Raw genomic sequence first — 19,483 nt, forward strand, 5'->3', positions numbered from 1 at the left:
AACAGGCACTACACTGAAGAGAAAGCCTACAGAATGGGAGAAAATTTTTGCCAGCTATCCATCTAACAAGGAATTAATAAACAAAATATACAGGGAGATATAAAAACTAACCTCACAAAGAACCAGCAATCCACTGAATAAATGGACAAATGAAATGCACAGGCAATTCTCAAAATAAATATGTGAAGAAATAATTAACATAACATCCTTGGCTATAAAGGAAATGCAAATCAAAATGACATTGAGAATTCACCTTACTTCAGTCAGAATAGTTACCATCAATACACAAACAACAACAAATGCAGGTGAGGATGTGGGGAAAAAAGGAACCCTCATAGACTGTTGGAGGGAATGCAAAGTAGTGCAACACTATGGAAAGCAATATGGAGGCTTCTCAAAAAAACTAAAGACAGAACTACCGTACGATCTGGTGACACTACTCCTGGGCATATACCCGAAGGAATGTGCTCCAGGATGTGATACAGCCACTTGTACACCCATGTTTACTGCAGCACTACTCACAATAGCCAAGCTTTAGAAACAGCCAAGATGCCACACAACTGATAAATGGATTAAGAAAATATGGTATATATACACAATGGAGTATTATCCAGCCATAAAGAAGAACGAGATTATGTTGTTTGCAGGTAAATGGATGGAACTGGAGAACATCATGTTAAGTGAAGTAAGCCAGGATCAAAGGTTAAAGGCTGCATGTTTTCCTTCATATGTGAAAGCTAGACCTACAATATAAGTGTAGGAGAATGACGAAGGGAGTATATTCAACTATGATATAGTATAAGAACTTTTATAAATGTTGTACCCAGTACAACAATAATATAATAAAAAGATGAATGTACACATGAATACATATGCATACAAATACACATATATGTACCTATACATATATATATATATATAGAGAGAGAGAGAGAGAGAGGGAGGAGAGAGAAGACAAGATTGTATTAGTCTGAGGAGACTACAGGAGATGGGAGAGGGAAACAGAATGTTAGAAATTAGAAAATACTGAAACCATCATCTATAGGAAGATAACAGAATGTAGTGCCTTGTGAGCTGCTGCATAATAGGGGAGCATGATGATGGAGAAAGAGTGAGTAAAGAAGCATTAATCTGATTAAAGCATGATCTATACACATCTGAAATGCCAAAGCCAAACTCCCTTGGACTACCAATATACTCTTTACCTCCTGGAAAGGTAAAACAGGTCCTTTCTAGGAGTGGGTGCCAGAGGGAGTGGGAAGGGCGAAAGGAATGGGTGAAGGAGGGTGAATATTGTGGATCTATTTTATATTCATGTATGAAAATCGAATAATGAAACATGCTGAAATTGTTCTAAGAAGGAGGGCTGAGGGAGAATGATGAAGGGGTGCCCTTAATCAGGATATATTGTAAACACATATGCAAATATCAAAATGTATTTTCCTTGTACAAATATGATGTGCTAATCAAAAAACAAGAAAAAAAGAAAGAATGTAAAGTTGGAAATAAATACATACATCTATTGGCACTCTCGCTAAGCCTAAGAAATAAAATATTTTGAAATAAAATGTTTTACTTTACCATCAGTAACTTCCAAGTACGCTTTTGTGATGATACTTCCAGCAACATTTAAAGTCTGACAGATATAATAACCAACATCAGATCGCTGGACATTAGTGATGGTGAGGTCACCAGTCTGGGACACAGAAAACCGGCTGGATGACTGCGGTGGCTGGTATGAAAAGAGCAAATTCTAAAACCCAGAATTTTGGAGGAAAGAATAAAAATAGGTTAATTTCTACGTCACAACATTTTGGCAGCTATATACACAATTATAAATACATGTATAAAATATATACACATGCATATGTATAGAAAAATAAACTATTCCTTCATGACCAACCCTCGTAATGTCTATGTGCACATATATGAATGAACCTTATCAAACACACATCCAGTTTAATACTACAAACTTAAATGGTGTCATCTAAAATTTAAAGAATTCTCAATATTAATATATATTTTAATCACTATTAAAGTCTAAAATAATACTAGATATATAAGGATATCAGGTATGGTTAGAGTGAAAGTTTTTTCATTTTTAAGCAAACTATGACAAAAGCCTGGCTTAACATGTGTGGTTGTTAATATGATAAACCTAGGACCTTGAATACTACGCAAATTAAAAGCTGAAACACATTCTGATCAACTCAGGCACCATAACAAGCATCTCTGTTAGCTGTCCATTATAAATATTCAGGATAATTTTTCAATTTCTTAACAAGTTATGTATCTTGATTTTTCTGATAAAAAGTAGGAATATCTGTTATAGATTTTTTTGTAATTCATATATTGAGTTGAATCAAAAGGTTTGCTTCCTAGGAGTGCACATTTCATGCAGAATAATACATAATGTCATTGTGTTTCATGAAATAAATAATACTGATCTTTCTCTAATCAAATGAAGTGCTTCTTTCTAGCTTTTTGTGCTTTTTATCATGCATCAATTTATAAAGGACTAACTACCACTCCATGACAGAGTTTTGTGGAAAAAAATGACTTGCATTATTAAATCAAGCCAAGCAATTTTTTAAAAATTCGATCTACAGTTTAAATGATTTAAATGAATACTCTATTCTATAAGAAGAACTAAAGGTTCACTATTCTTGCTACACAGATTTTCTTCTAAAAAAGAAGTTAATTCACTTCCAATTTCTGCTACGTTAAATTTTTTTTTTGTCTTTAAGATTCAGTGAGTAAATTTAGTTCTATGAGGCCAAATGAATATTTTAGAATCCACCAAGGTAGTCAATTGGTGGCTCACATACCACAATCAAGTTAATATTTGTCAACCAAGGTAAAAGCCAGAGATAACCTGATAGCATTGCCTACAGACGTTTACTGTTTGCTGTTTATAAAAGCACATTAGAGCAAGACCATGAAACATCAAAGACAGATTCAAATAAATATAAATGAGATTGAGGGTAACTTTTAAAAAATGAATGAGAAATGTTTTTTACAAGTATGAAAAATGTTAAAAGTATTTCACTTTATTGAACAAAGCAAATCATTAAGAGCTAAAAAGACTACTTAAATGATTTAAAAATTTCTTATTTATTCAACTGAAGCTCAATGGAATTAGAAAAAGTATAGATCTCTATAATCCAGCTTTTATATATAGGAAAGATTCTGGTTTATAAAATGTCTAGAGAAGAGGATTAATGGCAAATAGTGATCATGTATGAGTTTTAAGAAATAGAATATATGGAGCTATATTTAACATAACATTGATATTAAACAGAATTTTGTAGAGCTTCAGGATTCAAAATGTACTTCAGATTTCTAATGTTTTCAGAGAAATCACATGGAATAATTATAGTCTACTTTAAATATATGTAAATTTATTAATGTATAATTCCAGAAAGATGAATAATAGGATAATTAAATTATGTTGAAAAAATAAAGAGTAGGCTTTATTTAATATGGCTGAATTAGAAATAAAAGTATCATTTATATGATAAAACAATGGCTTCTATATAGCACCCTGTGTACCAAAGCCAGGTAGGGACAATTGAGAGAATTAAAACAAGGAAGACAATTTTGTCTTCTCTCTCATTCTGGAGTTGCCTAGAACACTCAAAACTGTTTTTTCTCAATGTGACATCTGTATAAAAAGGTAATGCATAGGTTTTTCCTTCTCAGATATCTGGCATTCATGAAAAGATTGTACCTGACTCCCCTCTCTCCTCCAAAAAATAGCTGGTTGAGGGTTTCCAGTTGCTTCACACTGAAAAGTCACTGTTCGTCCCAAGGCAACAACCTGGTCACGGGGTTTCACAACAAAATGTGGAGGTTCTAAGGAAAATAAGACAAATTACACTGAATCCAAAGCTTGTAGTATGGCCTTCAGACAGCTTCCTGATATCCCAAGTGTTGTCTTTATTTATGTAACATGGTGTGTACAATCATAATAACAGGACCAATTCTCACCCTTTAATTTGAGGTTAAATTGTTGAATACCTATTTATAGAATGAAATAGTTTTATTGTGAAAACACTGCTTGACCTTCTAAGATTAACCTTTCATATTTAAAAAAAGAATTCTCAAGCTACAATTTGACCCTTTACAGTCAAAGTATACTTGAAATATGGATGAATAAATATTGTCTTTTTTCATTTGGAGTTACTTAAAGGTGAGTGAACATCAATCATAGGCACACAAGGACCTCCTGATGCAAGCAGGTCCTAAAATTACTTTAATTTAACTCAAAAGCTCCTGACATACTACCATGCAAATTGCAACCATTTAAAATCTTCAATATTCAAGTCCAATTACTTGAATATAAGTGAATTTAAAGCAATAGTGGAGTCATGTGCTTCCTTCATTTACATAGCCAAGGGCAGGTTCAAACAGAATATGTATGGAAATGAGGGCAAATTTGAACCATCTGCTCATCCTGACATTATAAATACTGCCAGCTTTGTCCAAACTGTTTGATTTATATAGACACAAATGGCCACTTCATCCAGCAGTAAATAGAGTGTCAGAAAATTGTGTCAGTTACAGTGAGAGCAATGGTAGCTGAAAATATCAGGTATGCTGATGGAGCCACCCTGGGAAAAAATGCTTCTTTGGGGGCTAAGCTTTGTACATGGAAAAATGTGCAGTGAATCAGTTTTCTTACCTACTGCTTACACTTTTCAAATGCATTTGTTCTCAACTCTCTGAAATACCTAATTCCTCTGTCTTGTTTCAGTTCAAATTGAAGTGAACACACATTTCAACACAGACATTAATGCTTTGTATAGAACAGGGTTCTGCTGATCTATTTTCTAAGACATTCCATTATTTCTAACCTATGCCAGTCACTTAAGGTAGCACCCTAAAGAAAACATGAATTAAAAATCATATTTAGATCATGTCCTCAGATGTCACCATCCTGCTCATGAGTATGAGTTCTTTGTTAGTGAAAGTCAGTACTTGAAAGGATATTTTTCTCTTGCTAAATAATTTCTGGTCAATTGTATCTTTTATATATATATATATATATGTAATATTATATAATACATAAAGTGTGTACATTTACAAAAAATTGCCAATATACCTTTTTCTGGGTACTTAAATAGATATGTCATAAAAGGACACTAATGCCTATTTAATATGTGTGCTAATTGTAAATATTTTTAAAACATGAAAAGGCTTTTAATAAAGAAAATGTAAAATGACTTGTCTATGGTTACATGATGGCAAAACTACAGAAAGTAATTAGATCTTCTAACTTCTAGATTAGTGTGTTTTCTTCTACGCCCTTTTTTTTGTTCAAAAAGTGAGGTTTAGTAGAAATTATACCATCTGACTGGAAAATTATAGGAGATCTGAAAAATCAGGTCAAATGCTTTCAAATGTCCTCTAACTTCCAGAGAAGAAAAAGCAAAGTTAGGAGATGTAGTTTAAGTTCAATTTGGTAACACTGAATTCTAGCTTATAATTTCTTTTAAAAAAGACTGTGATTGCAATTAAGTGGTTTTCTCATGAATTTAGCAAACACTATCATTACCCAGGTATAATAATAGGCATGTGCATTGTTGCTTGGGGATTTTCTTCTAGTACAACTCCATACAGGAGCATTTGGCTCCTTAGTTAAGGATGGAATAATTGATGCAGAAATCAGACCAAGAAATTGGAAGGACTGGCTGGATAATAAACTAAACCCAGACTAGAGTTTGGTTTCTTTCAATGGAAGAAAACCAAATGATTAATTAGATGAGTGGGAGAATATGACTTTCCAATATGAAGGAAATTTGAGTAGGAAAATATAAATGTTCAAACCACTTAGTTAAGTAGAAACTTCGGGTGGTCTCTTTCCTAAATGTCAGGAGCATGTCTAAGAATGTGTGCCAGAGTCTATGCTTCTTTTATAAAATGCCAACTCTCCTCAAACCTCAAAGACTTACTTGGGAACAAGCAATACAAACCCTTATGATAACTACATTTATCCTGAAGCAATCCTTCCACACAGGATATTTGCCTGGAAATGAATTTACTACATTTTGTAGGCATATTCTCAAGCCAATATCAACAATGACGTCAACCACAAGATATGTCTTAGAAATAAAACTTTTAAAACTCCTCTTCAGACTGGCATCTGTATCCCCAACTGCTCAGAAGCCTGAAGCAGCAGGATCACTTGTATCCAGGAACTTGAGGGCAGCCTGGGCAACAAAGCTAAACCCCTTAAAATAATCTTTTTCTATATGTGTGTTAAATGTTAGATGCAGACATACTTCTAGGGAAAAAAGACTAAATATGCTTTTATGTGTCAAGCTATTATTGTCAATTACTTATGGAGATTGAGAAGGCCATTCACAATATGTATGTGCTTTATATTTGTGGTGACTTATGGGAATTTTATTTTTTTATTGTACTTGGGTTTAAACTCAGGGCCTCATGCTTGCTAGATTGTCATTCTAACATTTGACTCATGCTCCAAGCCCTGAAATGTTTTATGAAGACTAAAACATTTAAACTTGCTGTAACTAAAAATAGATAATCATGTTACCAATGTATATATATTATGTGTTGAATGTTTGGAAAAACTAGAAAAAGGAAAAAAGAAAAGCCACCCAAAATTCTACCATGCAAACTGGATCATACTGCTTTAAAATATTCTATTAAAATATCATTCTAATGACTTCTTAATAGTCTATATAAAATATAAATCATTTAATGAATCTCTATTGTTTCAATTTTTGATTTTTCTTCCTCAGATGGGGATGTAGCACTTGTCTAGCATGCAGGAGGCCTAAGGTTTGATAAACTTTCAACATGTCATGTGGTTATTTCAGACATAAAGTGAAATGAATCAGACATAAGAAATGAAAATGAAAGCAAACCAGCTCTACGTGCAAAGCTGTTCACCAAGAAGATTTTTAATGACTGTTATTGAGCCATACTTACAAAAATTCAGAGACATTAATTTAAGAACAAATCTGAAGCAAAGAAAAACCCCCAATTGTTCTCTGGGCGTATATACTATCATTTGTTTGATCTTATCAGACACAAATTGAGCTAGTACTTACTAAGTTAAGTCTTATGACTTATTTTTATCACTTATGTCATGAAAGAAGAAATTAAAAGATGCAGATCATACATTACTTAAGGAGACATAAAGTTAGCAACCCCATTACCTTTACTCTTTGTCACAGTTACCCATACTTCCTGCAGACTTTATTCTGTGCAGTCTGTCTTTGTGGCCAATGACAAGTGAAACATGGAGCTGATTGGTTGAAGGACATGGAAGGGTATGGATGGAAAAGGGAAGAGAAGTTCCAGTCACAGTGACACGGTGATTAGAAGATGGCCAATAAAATGTCAACTTACCAGACCCAACTAAAACAAAAAAAGAAAACATGGAATAAATAAAAATAAGGAAACAGAAAATGAAAATGAAAAAGTAATAAGATTTGACTTAACAATGATCCTTCTTTTAACATAAAATAAAGAGCATACTAATATTTGGACTGTGTTCACAATATCTATGAATGAGTATTTGTTAGCATCTCAAGTATAATCATGAATAATTTAGGAAAAATGAATCTTCTAATGTCTACTATGAGTAAATGACAGAAATACAATGGATAAAAGCCATAAAATTATAAAACATCTTTAAATGACTTTACATTTTGCTACCACATGCCAGGTGAGATAACTGTAACAGTTTAAACCATAAACAGTATAAACTTTAACTACTATATTGAAATAAAAGTTGAGCATAAAGAATGTTAATTCCCATAACTCTATCATCAGATTGATTTTTAGAAGTTTTATGTTGTTAATGACATTTCACTACACACATGCTTCCGCACGTGAATAAGCATACAAATCGCCCACAAAATCTGGTTGAAATACAGATTGTGATTCTACAGGTCATGGGTGTAGCCAGAGTTAGCACTTCTGACAGCACCAGGTGCTGCTGGTCCAGAAGCATCAGTTTAGTAGGAAAGATATTAAAAAGTATTGAACTTAGACTTTTGCAGATTTTTAGTAGAGAAGACACATGGAAAAATCTGAATAAATTATGACAGCAGAAAGACTTTTATAATCCTATCTGAAATTCTTATCACATTACTTGTTTTCAAAGCTGAAATATTTGGGTATTTTATAATGAAACCTAAAGTAATACATATCTAAAACACTTATTTTGTTTCTCTGTTTTCAAAGCAAAGGTCATTACTCTCAGATACAGAGCTTTTTCTAACAGCACATACAATATTTCACTCCAATAAATAACTCTCTGATCTGTGGGTAAGTCAATATTAATTAGACTTGATACATAATTCTTGTATTCAAATAAGTATCAAGGACTATTGCTGTGAAACAGAATAACTTACAGAAATTTCTTTAAATTTTTCACATATTTCCTCTTTCTCTACATTTCTCCAAATGTCAAGTCAAAGGATTTTCTTTCCATACAGAGAGGATGGCCCTTTCTCTAAAACAGGAGTTCCCATTATTGTCCCATTGAGTATATCAGAAAGAAACAGAAAAGAGGCAGACTAACTTTGGATCTGTTTATACCTTATAGTCTAAAGTCCCAGGCTTATGGCAGGCTTCACTCACTTTTATCCTTGTATCATCAACATTTGTTTAAAGGCTCAGACATACCACCTCTCTACCACCTCCCTTCCTGCTAACAAAGAAGACAACCTTGCCTGTCTCTACCTCTAATAAAACAATAAAATTGTAAAATGCTGGCACTGGAAGAGTGTTTAGAAATAAGCAATATAACCCTCTTCCTTCTGCAAGAGAAAACAGAGAAACTAAATTGCTAAATGGCTTTCCAAGATCAAAGATTGGCTTGTAGGTCTCTAGACTAAATCATGTCTCTGGACAAATTTTTCTACTGGTTAATTGGTTAGGAAGAATAATATGCCATGGGACACAAAACAGATTTGATTTTATGTTTATGCCATCATAAAATGTTTAACCTAAAGTCCTTATTATTACCAAAATATTTACTATAAGCATATATTAAAAACTTTTTAAAGAATTCCTCACAATATTAAGAATCATTAATAATATTTAGCTAGAGACCTTAAAAGACATTGAAAATTTATAAGGGCTCCAAAGCAGACTTAAAGCTGCTTGAAATTTTTAACTTTTGCAATAATAATAATGCAATCATTTAAAGATGAAACAATGTTAATCATTTCATCACTTGTAATCATTATAAATTGAATAAAATAGTATTTGTTTTGAAACTTAGGAAAAATTATATTTTGGCAAGAATACTCTTTAAGTAAATACTATTCCATGAATCAAGGGAGAGGGAGATAAAGGGGAGGGGTTAAGGGGGTGAATTCAAGCATGATATAGTTGATACATTGTAAGATCCTTTGTAAATGCCACAATTAAGGAAACAATATAGCACAACAATAAAGGAAAAAATACATAAATAAGATTGCAAAATACTGTTTAAAAGTGGATATACACTTTTGAGAGATTAAAATTTTGTTATTTTATTTTTTAGCATGGCAATAGTATGCAGTATCTCCAGCAACAGCTCTGAAATTTTCTTAAATTGGATTATATAAAAAAGGGTGAGAAATTAGGGAACCTGTTACAAAGCTGAGTTTGAATAAAAAGCATACTATTTCATCATGCTTACATCTTTTGGGGGGAAAGGGACTGATATGAAACCTGAAATATGTACTATGCACAAGTTTGTGTAATATATATTATATAATTATGAAATTCTCTGTTTTTTGGTGGTACTGGGTTTTGAACTCAGGGTCTTGAGCTTCTAAGGCAGGTGCTCTACCACTTGAACCATGCTTCAAGCCCTGCCTTTTGAGTCTAAAACAGAAGAAGGATATTTATATATATTGGAAGAAAAAAGGTATTATATAACTGAAAGTCAGTTTTTAATAAACTATTTTTAAAAGTTTGGGAGAAATTTTATTCTCCTCTTTTTCCTTTCCTTTTTTTTCCCTCCTCTCCCTTCTCCTCTCTTCTCTCTTCTCCTTAACACACACCCACACAGCCACTAGAATAAAGACTCCCTTTTGGGACTATGATATTAAAAGGCTCCAGAATATTGAGTTATTTTGAGATACTTTGTAATCTAAGAGTGTGTACTGTTATATCTTTAGGTATAAATGAGATATGAAGCAAAGAGAAAACGTAAGGAAAGAAGAAAAGGAGAGAGGGAGGAAAAAAGAAGAAAGATGTTAATGAGAAAGAAAAGATTCCATACATTTCTTCCATGTGTCTGTCACATTTAAGGAATCATGAATCAGGAAGAAGAGAAATGTTTGAAAAAATTATACAAGATCTGGGGGAAAGGTTTTTTGTTTTTTTTTTGGCCTTAAGAAATTAAGCTACCTAAACAGATACTTAAGAAGTCTTCAAGCTAGGTCTAGTAAGCACAGAGACCAGCCAATCTTGAAAACTATTTAGCCAGGAGAGAAGAAGATAATGGGTCTGAATAATAGCATGAACAATTTAGGTAAAGTATAGAAAAAGAGCAGTTAACAGTAAAGGTCAGTGAACCATGAATTGGTCACCAACTGTGATGTGTCTGGAGGTCATTAAAAGTGGATTTATTTCCATTTGGCCACACCAGTTTAAATATAACTTGTCTGGCTAAAGGATGGGGAAGTTGTATCTTAAAGTGCTTTCTGTGCTATGATTTTTTTCAAGAGTATGGTCATTCAGAGGCAAAGGAAGACAACTGATAATCACAGTGCCCCAGCAGTTTTCCTTCAGATGATGGATGCACAAATGCATATTCTACTAGAAAAGAAGCCTTCAAAAATAGCCTTTTCAGATATTATTATTTTAAATTAATGAAGTATTTTACACAAATAGTTCCTATGCTAAATTTAGGAAATATCAGAAAATTCCAAGAAAACAAAATATTTGCATATATTGACATATTATTTATAATTAAGATTTTGATATTTTCACATTGAAATGCCAATATGTGAAGCAAATTGGAAAATATATTTGAGTTTATCTTTATAAATAAGTGTTAGATTCTTCACTGTTAGTAATAGACCATATAATTACTTTCAAATGTAATGGCAGAAGACTGCTACAATAATTGAATCTAAAATAATTTATGTGTGAGAAAATTTATAGTATGACTCAATAAAACATTCTAGAGTTAAAAAATTGATCTCTATAGGACCAATCTTATTAGCAAACAGAGAATAGATTTCTTGAATGGACTATTAATGAAATCATCTTAACTCTGAAATTCTGCTAATTAATAAATATTACTTTTTATTATCAATAGGTAATTTCTAATGAATTCTTAAATCAAGATAATTTTTTTCATTTTCATGTACATTGAATAACAGGGCTCAAATTAACTAGTCTCAACTTTAAGTAGAACATTCCAGAGGAATATGAATGAAGTAGTGAGTTACAGGATATTTTGAAAGCAATACAGTTTTACTAAGATAGAGACACACTTGAATTTTCAAGTGGTGAAGTTATCTACATTTGAACTGAGAAAATCCAGTCATTGATATGCCAGAGAAATTATATGTACTGATACTCATGAATGATAACATCTCTCACAATTAAAAACTGTTCAAGTATTTTAATACTAGGTATGATTTCTTTTGGGGAGAAAAGATTGAGTTTAACATAAAAGCATGTCATTACGCCTTTCAACCTTGCAGACATAAAAATAGAATAAAAGGGGCATTTTAGAATATATTTAATGGATACATAAAATACTATGAACTTCTTGCCTTCACTAAAATACCACTTTATTCTGTAGAACAATAGATCTCCAGACAATTTTGGTTGTCATGACTGAAGCGGGGAGGGAAAGGAAGAGGCCAAGATACTGGCCTGTAGTGGATGAAAACCATGGATGCTGAGAGACATTTTACAATACACGACAGCCACCCACAGCAAAGGTTCCAAATGCTAATTGTGTCAGGACAGAGAAATCTTGATGTGCCTTGTTTATTTAATTTAAAGCTTCTAAGAAAATGTACTAATAAGGCTGTCCCCAATTTATACAAAGTACCTGGCACCATGCCTGACATATCTTAGTCAGTTAGAAAAAGTTAACAATAGCCTTCTTCCTTTCCTTCTCTTCCTAAAAATGTCCCCACTTTCCCATCAAACAGTTAGTTAAATGTTGCTACTTACTTAGTTGCCCATTAAAGACTGCAAGATTCAAAGGCAGTCACCCAACCAATCACCTGACACAAGAACTTAGGATCTTAATTTCGATGGCAATAATAAATACATAAGTCAATTTTTAGAAAGCCAGTCACCTAGATTTTTCCCATTTCTCCTCCTTGAAATATAGAATCCATCAGCAAATTCCAATGTTTTTCTTTCACAAGCATTTCATCTACCTCTTTCTTTGTCCATGCTATCAAATAGCACTCACCTGAACTTTCTAATCTAATATCACAATGAAGTCACAGTAATTGGAACAAAACAAGGAAAAACAAAGCTAATATGATTATAAAGCTTTTTTTTTTGGCTTAAAATCTTTCAATATGGTCCTCTTGTCATTAAAATAAATAGTTACATCCTTTCTATGGCATCGCTATTTGACACCTCAGTGTCTTCTCATGTCAACTTCCTCTGTTTCTCTACTCTGGCTCCATGCACCTTTCGGATATTAAGTACACCACGCTCCATCTTACCTCCAGTTCTGTTTATGTCACACCTTGGGATTCTTCCTCATCTCTGCTTGATTCCTTTAAATCTTAGCTTTAAAAATAAAAAGACTACTTCTTCAAGAAACTACCTCTAAATTTGATACTACCTCATATAAGAATACTACGTTTTTCGTAACAACCCTTCCATCCTGAGCACTTCTCATAGCTTCCAATTATACATTTGTGTGATCATTTTGTAAATGTTTGCCTCCCAGACTAGCCTGCATGCTTCTAGCTAGATCTTATCAACTTGAGGATGTTACTTATATTATAACTACCTGTTGAAAAGAAGAACAAACGACAAAAATGTTTCTAAAGACCAGGCAAAAATCCTTACTTCCTATCTCTTTATGAATCTACTTTTCATATTCCACTGATACTACAGATGTTTGAGCATGTATCTCCTCCTTCCTCAGCTGCAATAAGCTATGTGAAAACAGAATCCATATCTTATTTATGCCAGCATACTGTTTTCAACATAGAAAGTGCTCAGGATTGTGTTTATGTGAGAAAAAAAAATGAAATGCCTATCTTTCAATGGCATATTTCCTGGACGATGCAGGGTTAAGGTACAAATGTTACAATGACAATTTTGCTTAATTGTCAGTAAAACAACTGAATTGAGATCCTCCCTATAAGTAAGCAGGTTTGTGACTTCTAGAATTTTTTTTCTCATAGCAACAATGTTAAAACAGTCAATTCCATCTCAAAAATAGTGTGATGTAATTGCTAAGGTGATGACTACAAATATCTAACGTATGAGGTCATGAAATCAAATGTATGGGAAGAGAATTTGCTATTTAGTATAAAAGTATGCTAGACCTACTACAAATGGAGCAGTATTGTGAAACACTGTTCACATTAAGAGGAGATCACATAGGAGAGTGGTAGGGTAAAAGAAGGAAACAAAGAAGTTGAATGTGGTTAATGTACTCTCTATACAAGAATGAATACAGAAATCTCAAATAGGCTAAAACCACCATAAGAAATGGACGAAGATAAAATGAAGAAAGAGGAGATAAACCAACAGGGGTTTTAATATATATATATATACATGGAAATATCACAAGGAAACTGCCTGTGTAGCTACCTTAATTTCAAACAAGCAAAACCGTCTTTTTTTTTTTCTTTTTCATTTTTTCTTCTACAAAATCAGAGAACAGGAGGGTGGAACAAGTCCCGCTGGGGTTGGGGGTGCATTGGTCCCAGTAGGGGTGGGGGTGGGGAAAGTGAATAGGAGGGTGAATACAGTGTAATGTGTACACATGTATGCAAATGCAAAAATTATACCTGTTGAAACTATTCCAGGAATGGAGGGAGGAAGGAATAAAGGAGAATGGTGGAGGGGGTGAATTCAATTATGATATATTTGATACATTGCAAGAACTTTTGTAAATGCCACAATGTACCCCCACCCAGCACAACAATAAAGGAGAAAAAAAAAGTATGTTAGAACTTAGGTTTCTTTCATCCATGTCTAACAATTAAAATTTCCAAAATCCAGCATGGAATTATATTATTTAATATTTATTTCTTAGAAATGCAAACCAAGTCAACATTATCAACTATATTTAATGATTATGTAAATTTTGAGAATAAAAAAGACTAAGGAAAAAAGCATAAAAGCAACAAGTCTTTACTAATGACCTAAAAAACAGCTTAAAATTACTATTCTACCTCCACAAAGTTAACTTTTTTTTAAAAGCATCTTTGTAAAGTGGCCCATCTATCACATTTAACTGTGCAATGCTCTAAATTCTCTCCTAATAACATCAACCACACAAAATAAATGTCCTAAAGCTACCTTTAAACAACCATTTATAGATTTTCCTACCCTCATAAATCTGTTATAAAGCAATTACTCAGCTAAATTTTGTCTAATACTTATTTTAGCATTTTATGCAGGTGTGTTTACACTGGTACATTATTTATTAAGACCTGAGAATAACAGTTTAAAAGCAAATTAAAGTGCTTATGCTATTTTAATCAGTTTTGCAAACATTAGGCATGATATTTCAAAATGTTCATTTTCAATTTAGACAGAACCATTTTAAAAACTTTAAATAGGAAGAATTACTTCATATTTTTAAATTACTGAAGTAAAACTCAAAGGATATAGATGCTACACAAATATAACTATTTTAATTATAACCTAATGTTTTGAATATGCTGAAGTGATTTATTAAATCTGCAAACAAGGAATATTCTTTAGCATAATAATTCTGTGCCTACCTAAGAAAATATTTAAAATATTAGCAAACAAATAATTTAACATACATGATGCATTAAAAAAATCAAACTTTCAAGTATCTTTTGTACTTATTTTATCCAATGTTTTTCATATGAAAAAGGTGTCCTTCATATCTTCTACAATTATTCTCTTTGTGATCATTCCTTTTAAACAATTAATGATCTTAATTACTTTATAAGTAGTACTTGATACAATATGTCAACATGAATTAAGTTAGGATTAATTCTTCTATATGAAGTGATACACATCTCACAAAACAATTCCAAGTCTTAAAATTGTGTGAGATTGTTAGCAAGGATTCTAATTTTAAAATGAGTTATTTGTCAATGCCTAGAAGCAAAACCATAATTTATTTCTCCCAATTTCATTCACAGGCTGAGTAATTCACATTTTATAGATCCACACAACTCAATTACAAATTTCCACATTGACACTGTTAATGGAGAATGTTGTTAAAGACAGTTGCTCAGTTTTACATCTTTATAACTGAGCCACAGAAAACCTTCTCCACTGTTGGATACATGAATAAATCACATGTAAGGCTCCAAACATAACGGAAGGCCCATGATGTGCTATTTACTAGTGCTGGGCTGTGTGATTACTTGTCACAAGATTATCTTATGTATCAATTATTTCTTGTACCTGACTGTTCTATTTATTTCTTCAAATATTTACCTGGCACATACATTAAGAGTGTTTCAAATTTTCTTGCAGTAAGGCCAACTGGTGAATGCTTTACCTTTTGACTAATTTTAAGATTTATATAGGTTTGTTTGAAATAACCAAAAGCAATTCCAAGCCTTTTGTGTGAATGAAAGAATCTAAGTGTATGTCACCTTTTCAGTAGCCATTAGGGTTAAAATAGCTATTTCTTTAAGGTATAAGAATACAAGAAGTCTTTCCTTCATCCTTGTTGAAAAAAAAAAGAAAGAAAGAAAAATGGCAAAGAATCATAGGCCAAAATACTGCTGGGTCTCAATGAAACCAAATAGCATAAAAAACCAGCAGGAGTAGAGTTCAGAATCCTATTTGCAACACTGGATCAGAAGAGTGAGGGGAAGGAACTATTCTCAAATCATTCTCTTGTTAGACTCTGTAGAGAGACTTCATTAAACCACCGGTGATAGCATTTTACTTTCAGCATACTCACAAAGAAAAGCTGGCAACACTGATTCTTTAAAAGTTTCCATTATATATTGTCTTTGGGGTTTTCTTTTTACAATCACCAACCTCTTCCCCAGCACAGCCTCTCTAGACTTAAGTTGAATTTTTCAAAATAAACAAGAAGAAAAGAAACAGACATAATAAATGCATAGCAAATCCCGTAAGGGGGACATTTTGAAAAAGACACTTAAACTCAACATTAAGAACAGTTCTACATACAAGGAGGTGGTAAATATATAGAGGTAGACAGATGTATCCTGACCCTTGAAGCACTGTTTTTTGCAAAGCACTGACTCCCCTAGGCCTCTGTGCATTTCTGCATCATATCATTAAGAATCATTCCCCAAGGTACCAATTTTCTATATCTTGTCATAGTCTGGCAAAAGCATCACATGTAAGGTTCTTAAAGTCATCAAGTAAGCTTTGGAGGTCTCACAATGTGTGCTTCATCAAAACATTGATGAGCTCACAGTTCTGAACCAGAATTTTGGATTATAGTAAACCTAACTTGAACCTGCAAAAAGGCCCCTTGACACTATTAGTTTTGGCTTTGACTCAAATAACCACATTAATAGTTAGAAACAATGCACTATTATACTGCCAGCTTTTTTGAAATCAGCAATTTAAGGAAACTGTTCCAAAAAATGATTTAATTGAGGTCTACATCAAAGAAAGAAAATTCAGAACTGAAGGACTCAGTTTTTTTCTCATTACTTTTTTTTATATCTAGATATTATATGAGCTCCAAAAAGTTATGTGGCTCTTAAACAAAGATCTATGCACTGTAATGATAACATAGTGAACTCTATTTAAGGAAACCACAAATTTACAAAATACTCCATCTTTCTCCCAGTTTGCCTTTTAACATAAGTTTTTAAAAAATTATCCTCCACTACTGGCAGTTAAATCTACAGCAAATCATGCTGTTTTATTTTTGCTTAAATAGTTAAAAATTGACTTAAGAGTTTTACTTTAATTTTATATTATGAAATACTCATCTACTGGGTCCATTAAAAAGCCACAAGTGCACATAGTATATCATATTACATAAAATTAAGATGAATCTTGATATTTTTAAAGTTTTTATTTCACATGGTAGAAAGTGAATAGATTTAGAGATGCAATTTCTTTTAATAGATTATGCCTTCTGATCCAATTCTCAAGATTAAAAAGGTATGGCAGTTATTGTTGGGAATCATCCATCCAACTTGCAGTTGTCCCTCAATACTCAAAAGAAGACTAATTCCAGGGTTCTATGGATACAAAAATCCTTGAATTCTCAAGTCCCTTATATAAGTGATGTGGCATTTGCATAGTAGATTGGTCCATCCTCCCCGATACTTTAACTGATCTCCAGATTACTTATAGCACCTAATACAATATAAAAACTGGGCAGTTGTTATGCTGTAATCTTAAGGAATAATGATAACAAAAACAGTCTGGACAAGTTCAGTACACATTTTTTCTTTTCAAACCTTCAGATGTGGAGGAAATTTCATATATGGAGGCATTGTATGTATTGTATGTCTATTCATGTCTCATGTATGGATTATATTTATGGAATGAATGTAAAAGGAATTCAAAATTAGTCATTCCACCAGGAAATTCAATGGAAATGAACATAGCAGGAGGGATAATAATGTTAAATGTCAAAAGGGGTCATGTTAATTATAGATTTGTTTAATCAAAAAAAGTAAATTTATTACTTAGGTATCAAATACATCATAGAACATATTTTTTTAGGCTAAATGCAGTTTATCACGGGTATTACATTTCATTCACCCATTATTGCTTAAATCAACTTGAATAAAAATTGACATTTTTATCCACAGTTACAGAAGTTTTGATATTTGCTGTCTGTTGAAGAGTATTCATTGTGTGTCCACATAAAACATTTTGTTAATATATACGTGACTCACCCTTTAATCCTTTCATATAGCTACTGATAAGCAGCTAAGGTCACTGAAGGCAGATAAAATAATAATTCTGATACATGCAAGGGACATCACTGAAATAATTTAAAAACTTCACATAATGTGGTAAGCATTTCATGTTTGTCAGCTCATTAATTCCCACAATTGCCTATGAACATATTCATCCTCATTTTACTACTCTGAAATCTGAGAATCAGAAGTTTAATTATTCAGCTTTCAAATCCAAGTGTGCCTGTTACAAAGGAATGTGTTACTAAATTCTACCTTGTAGACTGTTCCTGAACAGCAAGGCAAGTGAGAGAGAGAGAGAGAAAGAGAGACTAAGGGAGGTGGGGGCATTCCTTAATATACTTTTCAAGAAATACTGGAAGCTAATTTTCAAAGATAGATTAAGGGGTCATCAAAATTCTTTTTGAAGAAAGGTAAGGCACTGACCAAACTCTACACTTAAATTTCTATAGACACAATAAAAATTACAAAAAATCTGATGGATTTTAAATCTGTTTTGGAAGAATCTTATAAGTAAAATAATTACAACAACTTTGCATAAACATTTCCTATACACAACCCATTTTTGGCAGAGAATTAATTTTTTTATTTATTACTTTAGCTCATTGTCATATGTGCTAATGAGCTGATTTTATTTGTGCATTCAGAACCCTAACCCTGAGAGAAATGAAGTGATTTGTTAGGTGGTATATTTCAGGGTCACATTTTCAGTGTGTGTGATTCACTCACACTGAAAATGTTTCAAGAGCACCAAGGATGCTGTGATGGTTAATGTCATGGGTCAACTTGCCTAGGTTAAGTGATATCCAGATAACTGGTAATGCATAATTTTTCCAGTCTAGAGGGTATTTCCAGAAGAGATTAACATTTGCCACAGGACACTGAGTGAAGAAAATCTATCCTAACCAATGTGAGAAAGCATCATCCAATATATTGAATTGATAGAAAAAAAGGTGAAGGAAGGACACATTTTTCTCCCTTCTGGAATTGGAATGTCATCTTCTCCTGTCCTCTGACATCAGAACTCCAGGATCTCTGGCCTTTTTCACTTGGACTGAAAGGTACTTTCAGTACCTTTCCTGGTTTTCTAGCTTGCAAATGGCAGATGTGGGACATTTTCGCTCTCCTAAACAAGTGAGCCACTATCTATCTTTCCATATATCCTATTGTTACTATTTTTCTGGAGGACCCTGGCTAAAATAGATTGCCATAAAATTGCAGAAAACAATAAGACTAAAACGGCAAAGGAAACAAAGCATGCACCTAAAAAAAAACCTCATATTCAAGCAGGGCAGACTTTGAAATGTGACAAGTGCAGTAATAGACTCCAGTGAGTGTGTGAATGGGGAATACTGAACCCACAGTGGGGTAAGCAGCCGATGAGCTTGCTGGAAGATGCTCACCTGAACTGGATCCAAGGATGGGAATAG

General features: G+C 32.8%; 1 protein-coding gene across 8 annotated transcripts in view; it reads right to left on the bottom strand.

Annotated features, from left to right (window-relative positions):
• Window positions 1-19,483, bottom strand: part of Robo1 (roundabout guidance receptor 1) — a 1,075,667-nt gene that overhangs the window by 78,040 nt on the left and 978,144 nt on the right. For all 8 annotated transcript variants that reach the window (XM_074072928.1, XM_074072923.1, XM_074072927.1 and 5 more), the window contains 2 exons: window positions 3,731-3,855; window positions 1,582-1,753 (listed from right to left, as the gene is read on the bottom strand). In XM_074072928.1, coding sequence (XP_073929029.1) covers window positions 1,582-1,753; window positions 3,731-3,855 — 297 coding nt within the window. The remainder of the gene's footprint in view (window positions 1-1,581; window positions 1,754-3,730; window positions 3,856-19,483) is intronic.

This window comes from Castor canadensis, chromosome 5 (genome assembly GCF_047511655.1).
Source record: "Castor canadensis chromosome 5, mCasCan1.hap1v2, whole genome shotgun sequence".
In the NCBI taxonomy this organism is placed as follows: domain Eukaryota; kingdom Metazoa; phylum Chordata; class Mammalia; order Rodentia; family Castoridae; genus Castor; species Castor canadensis.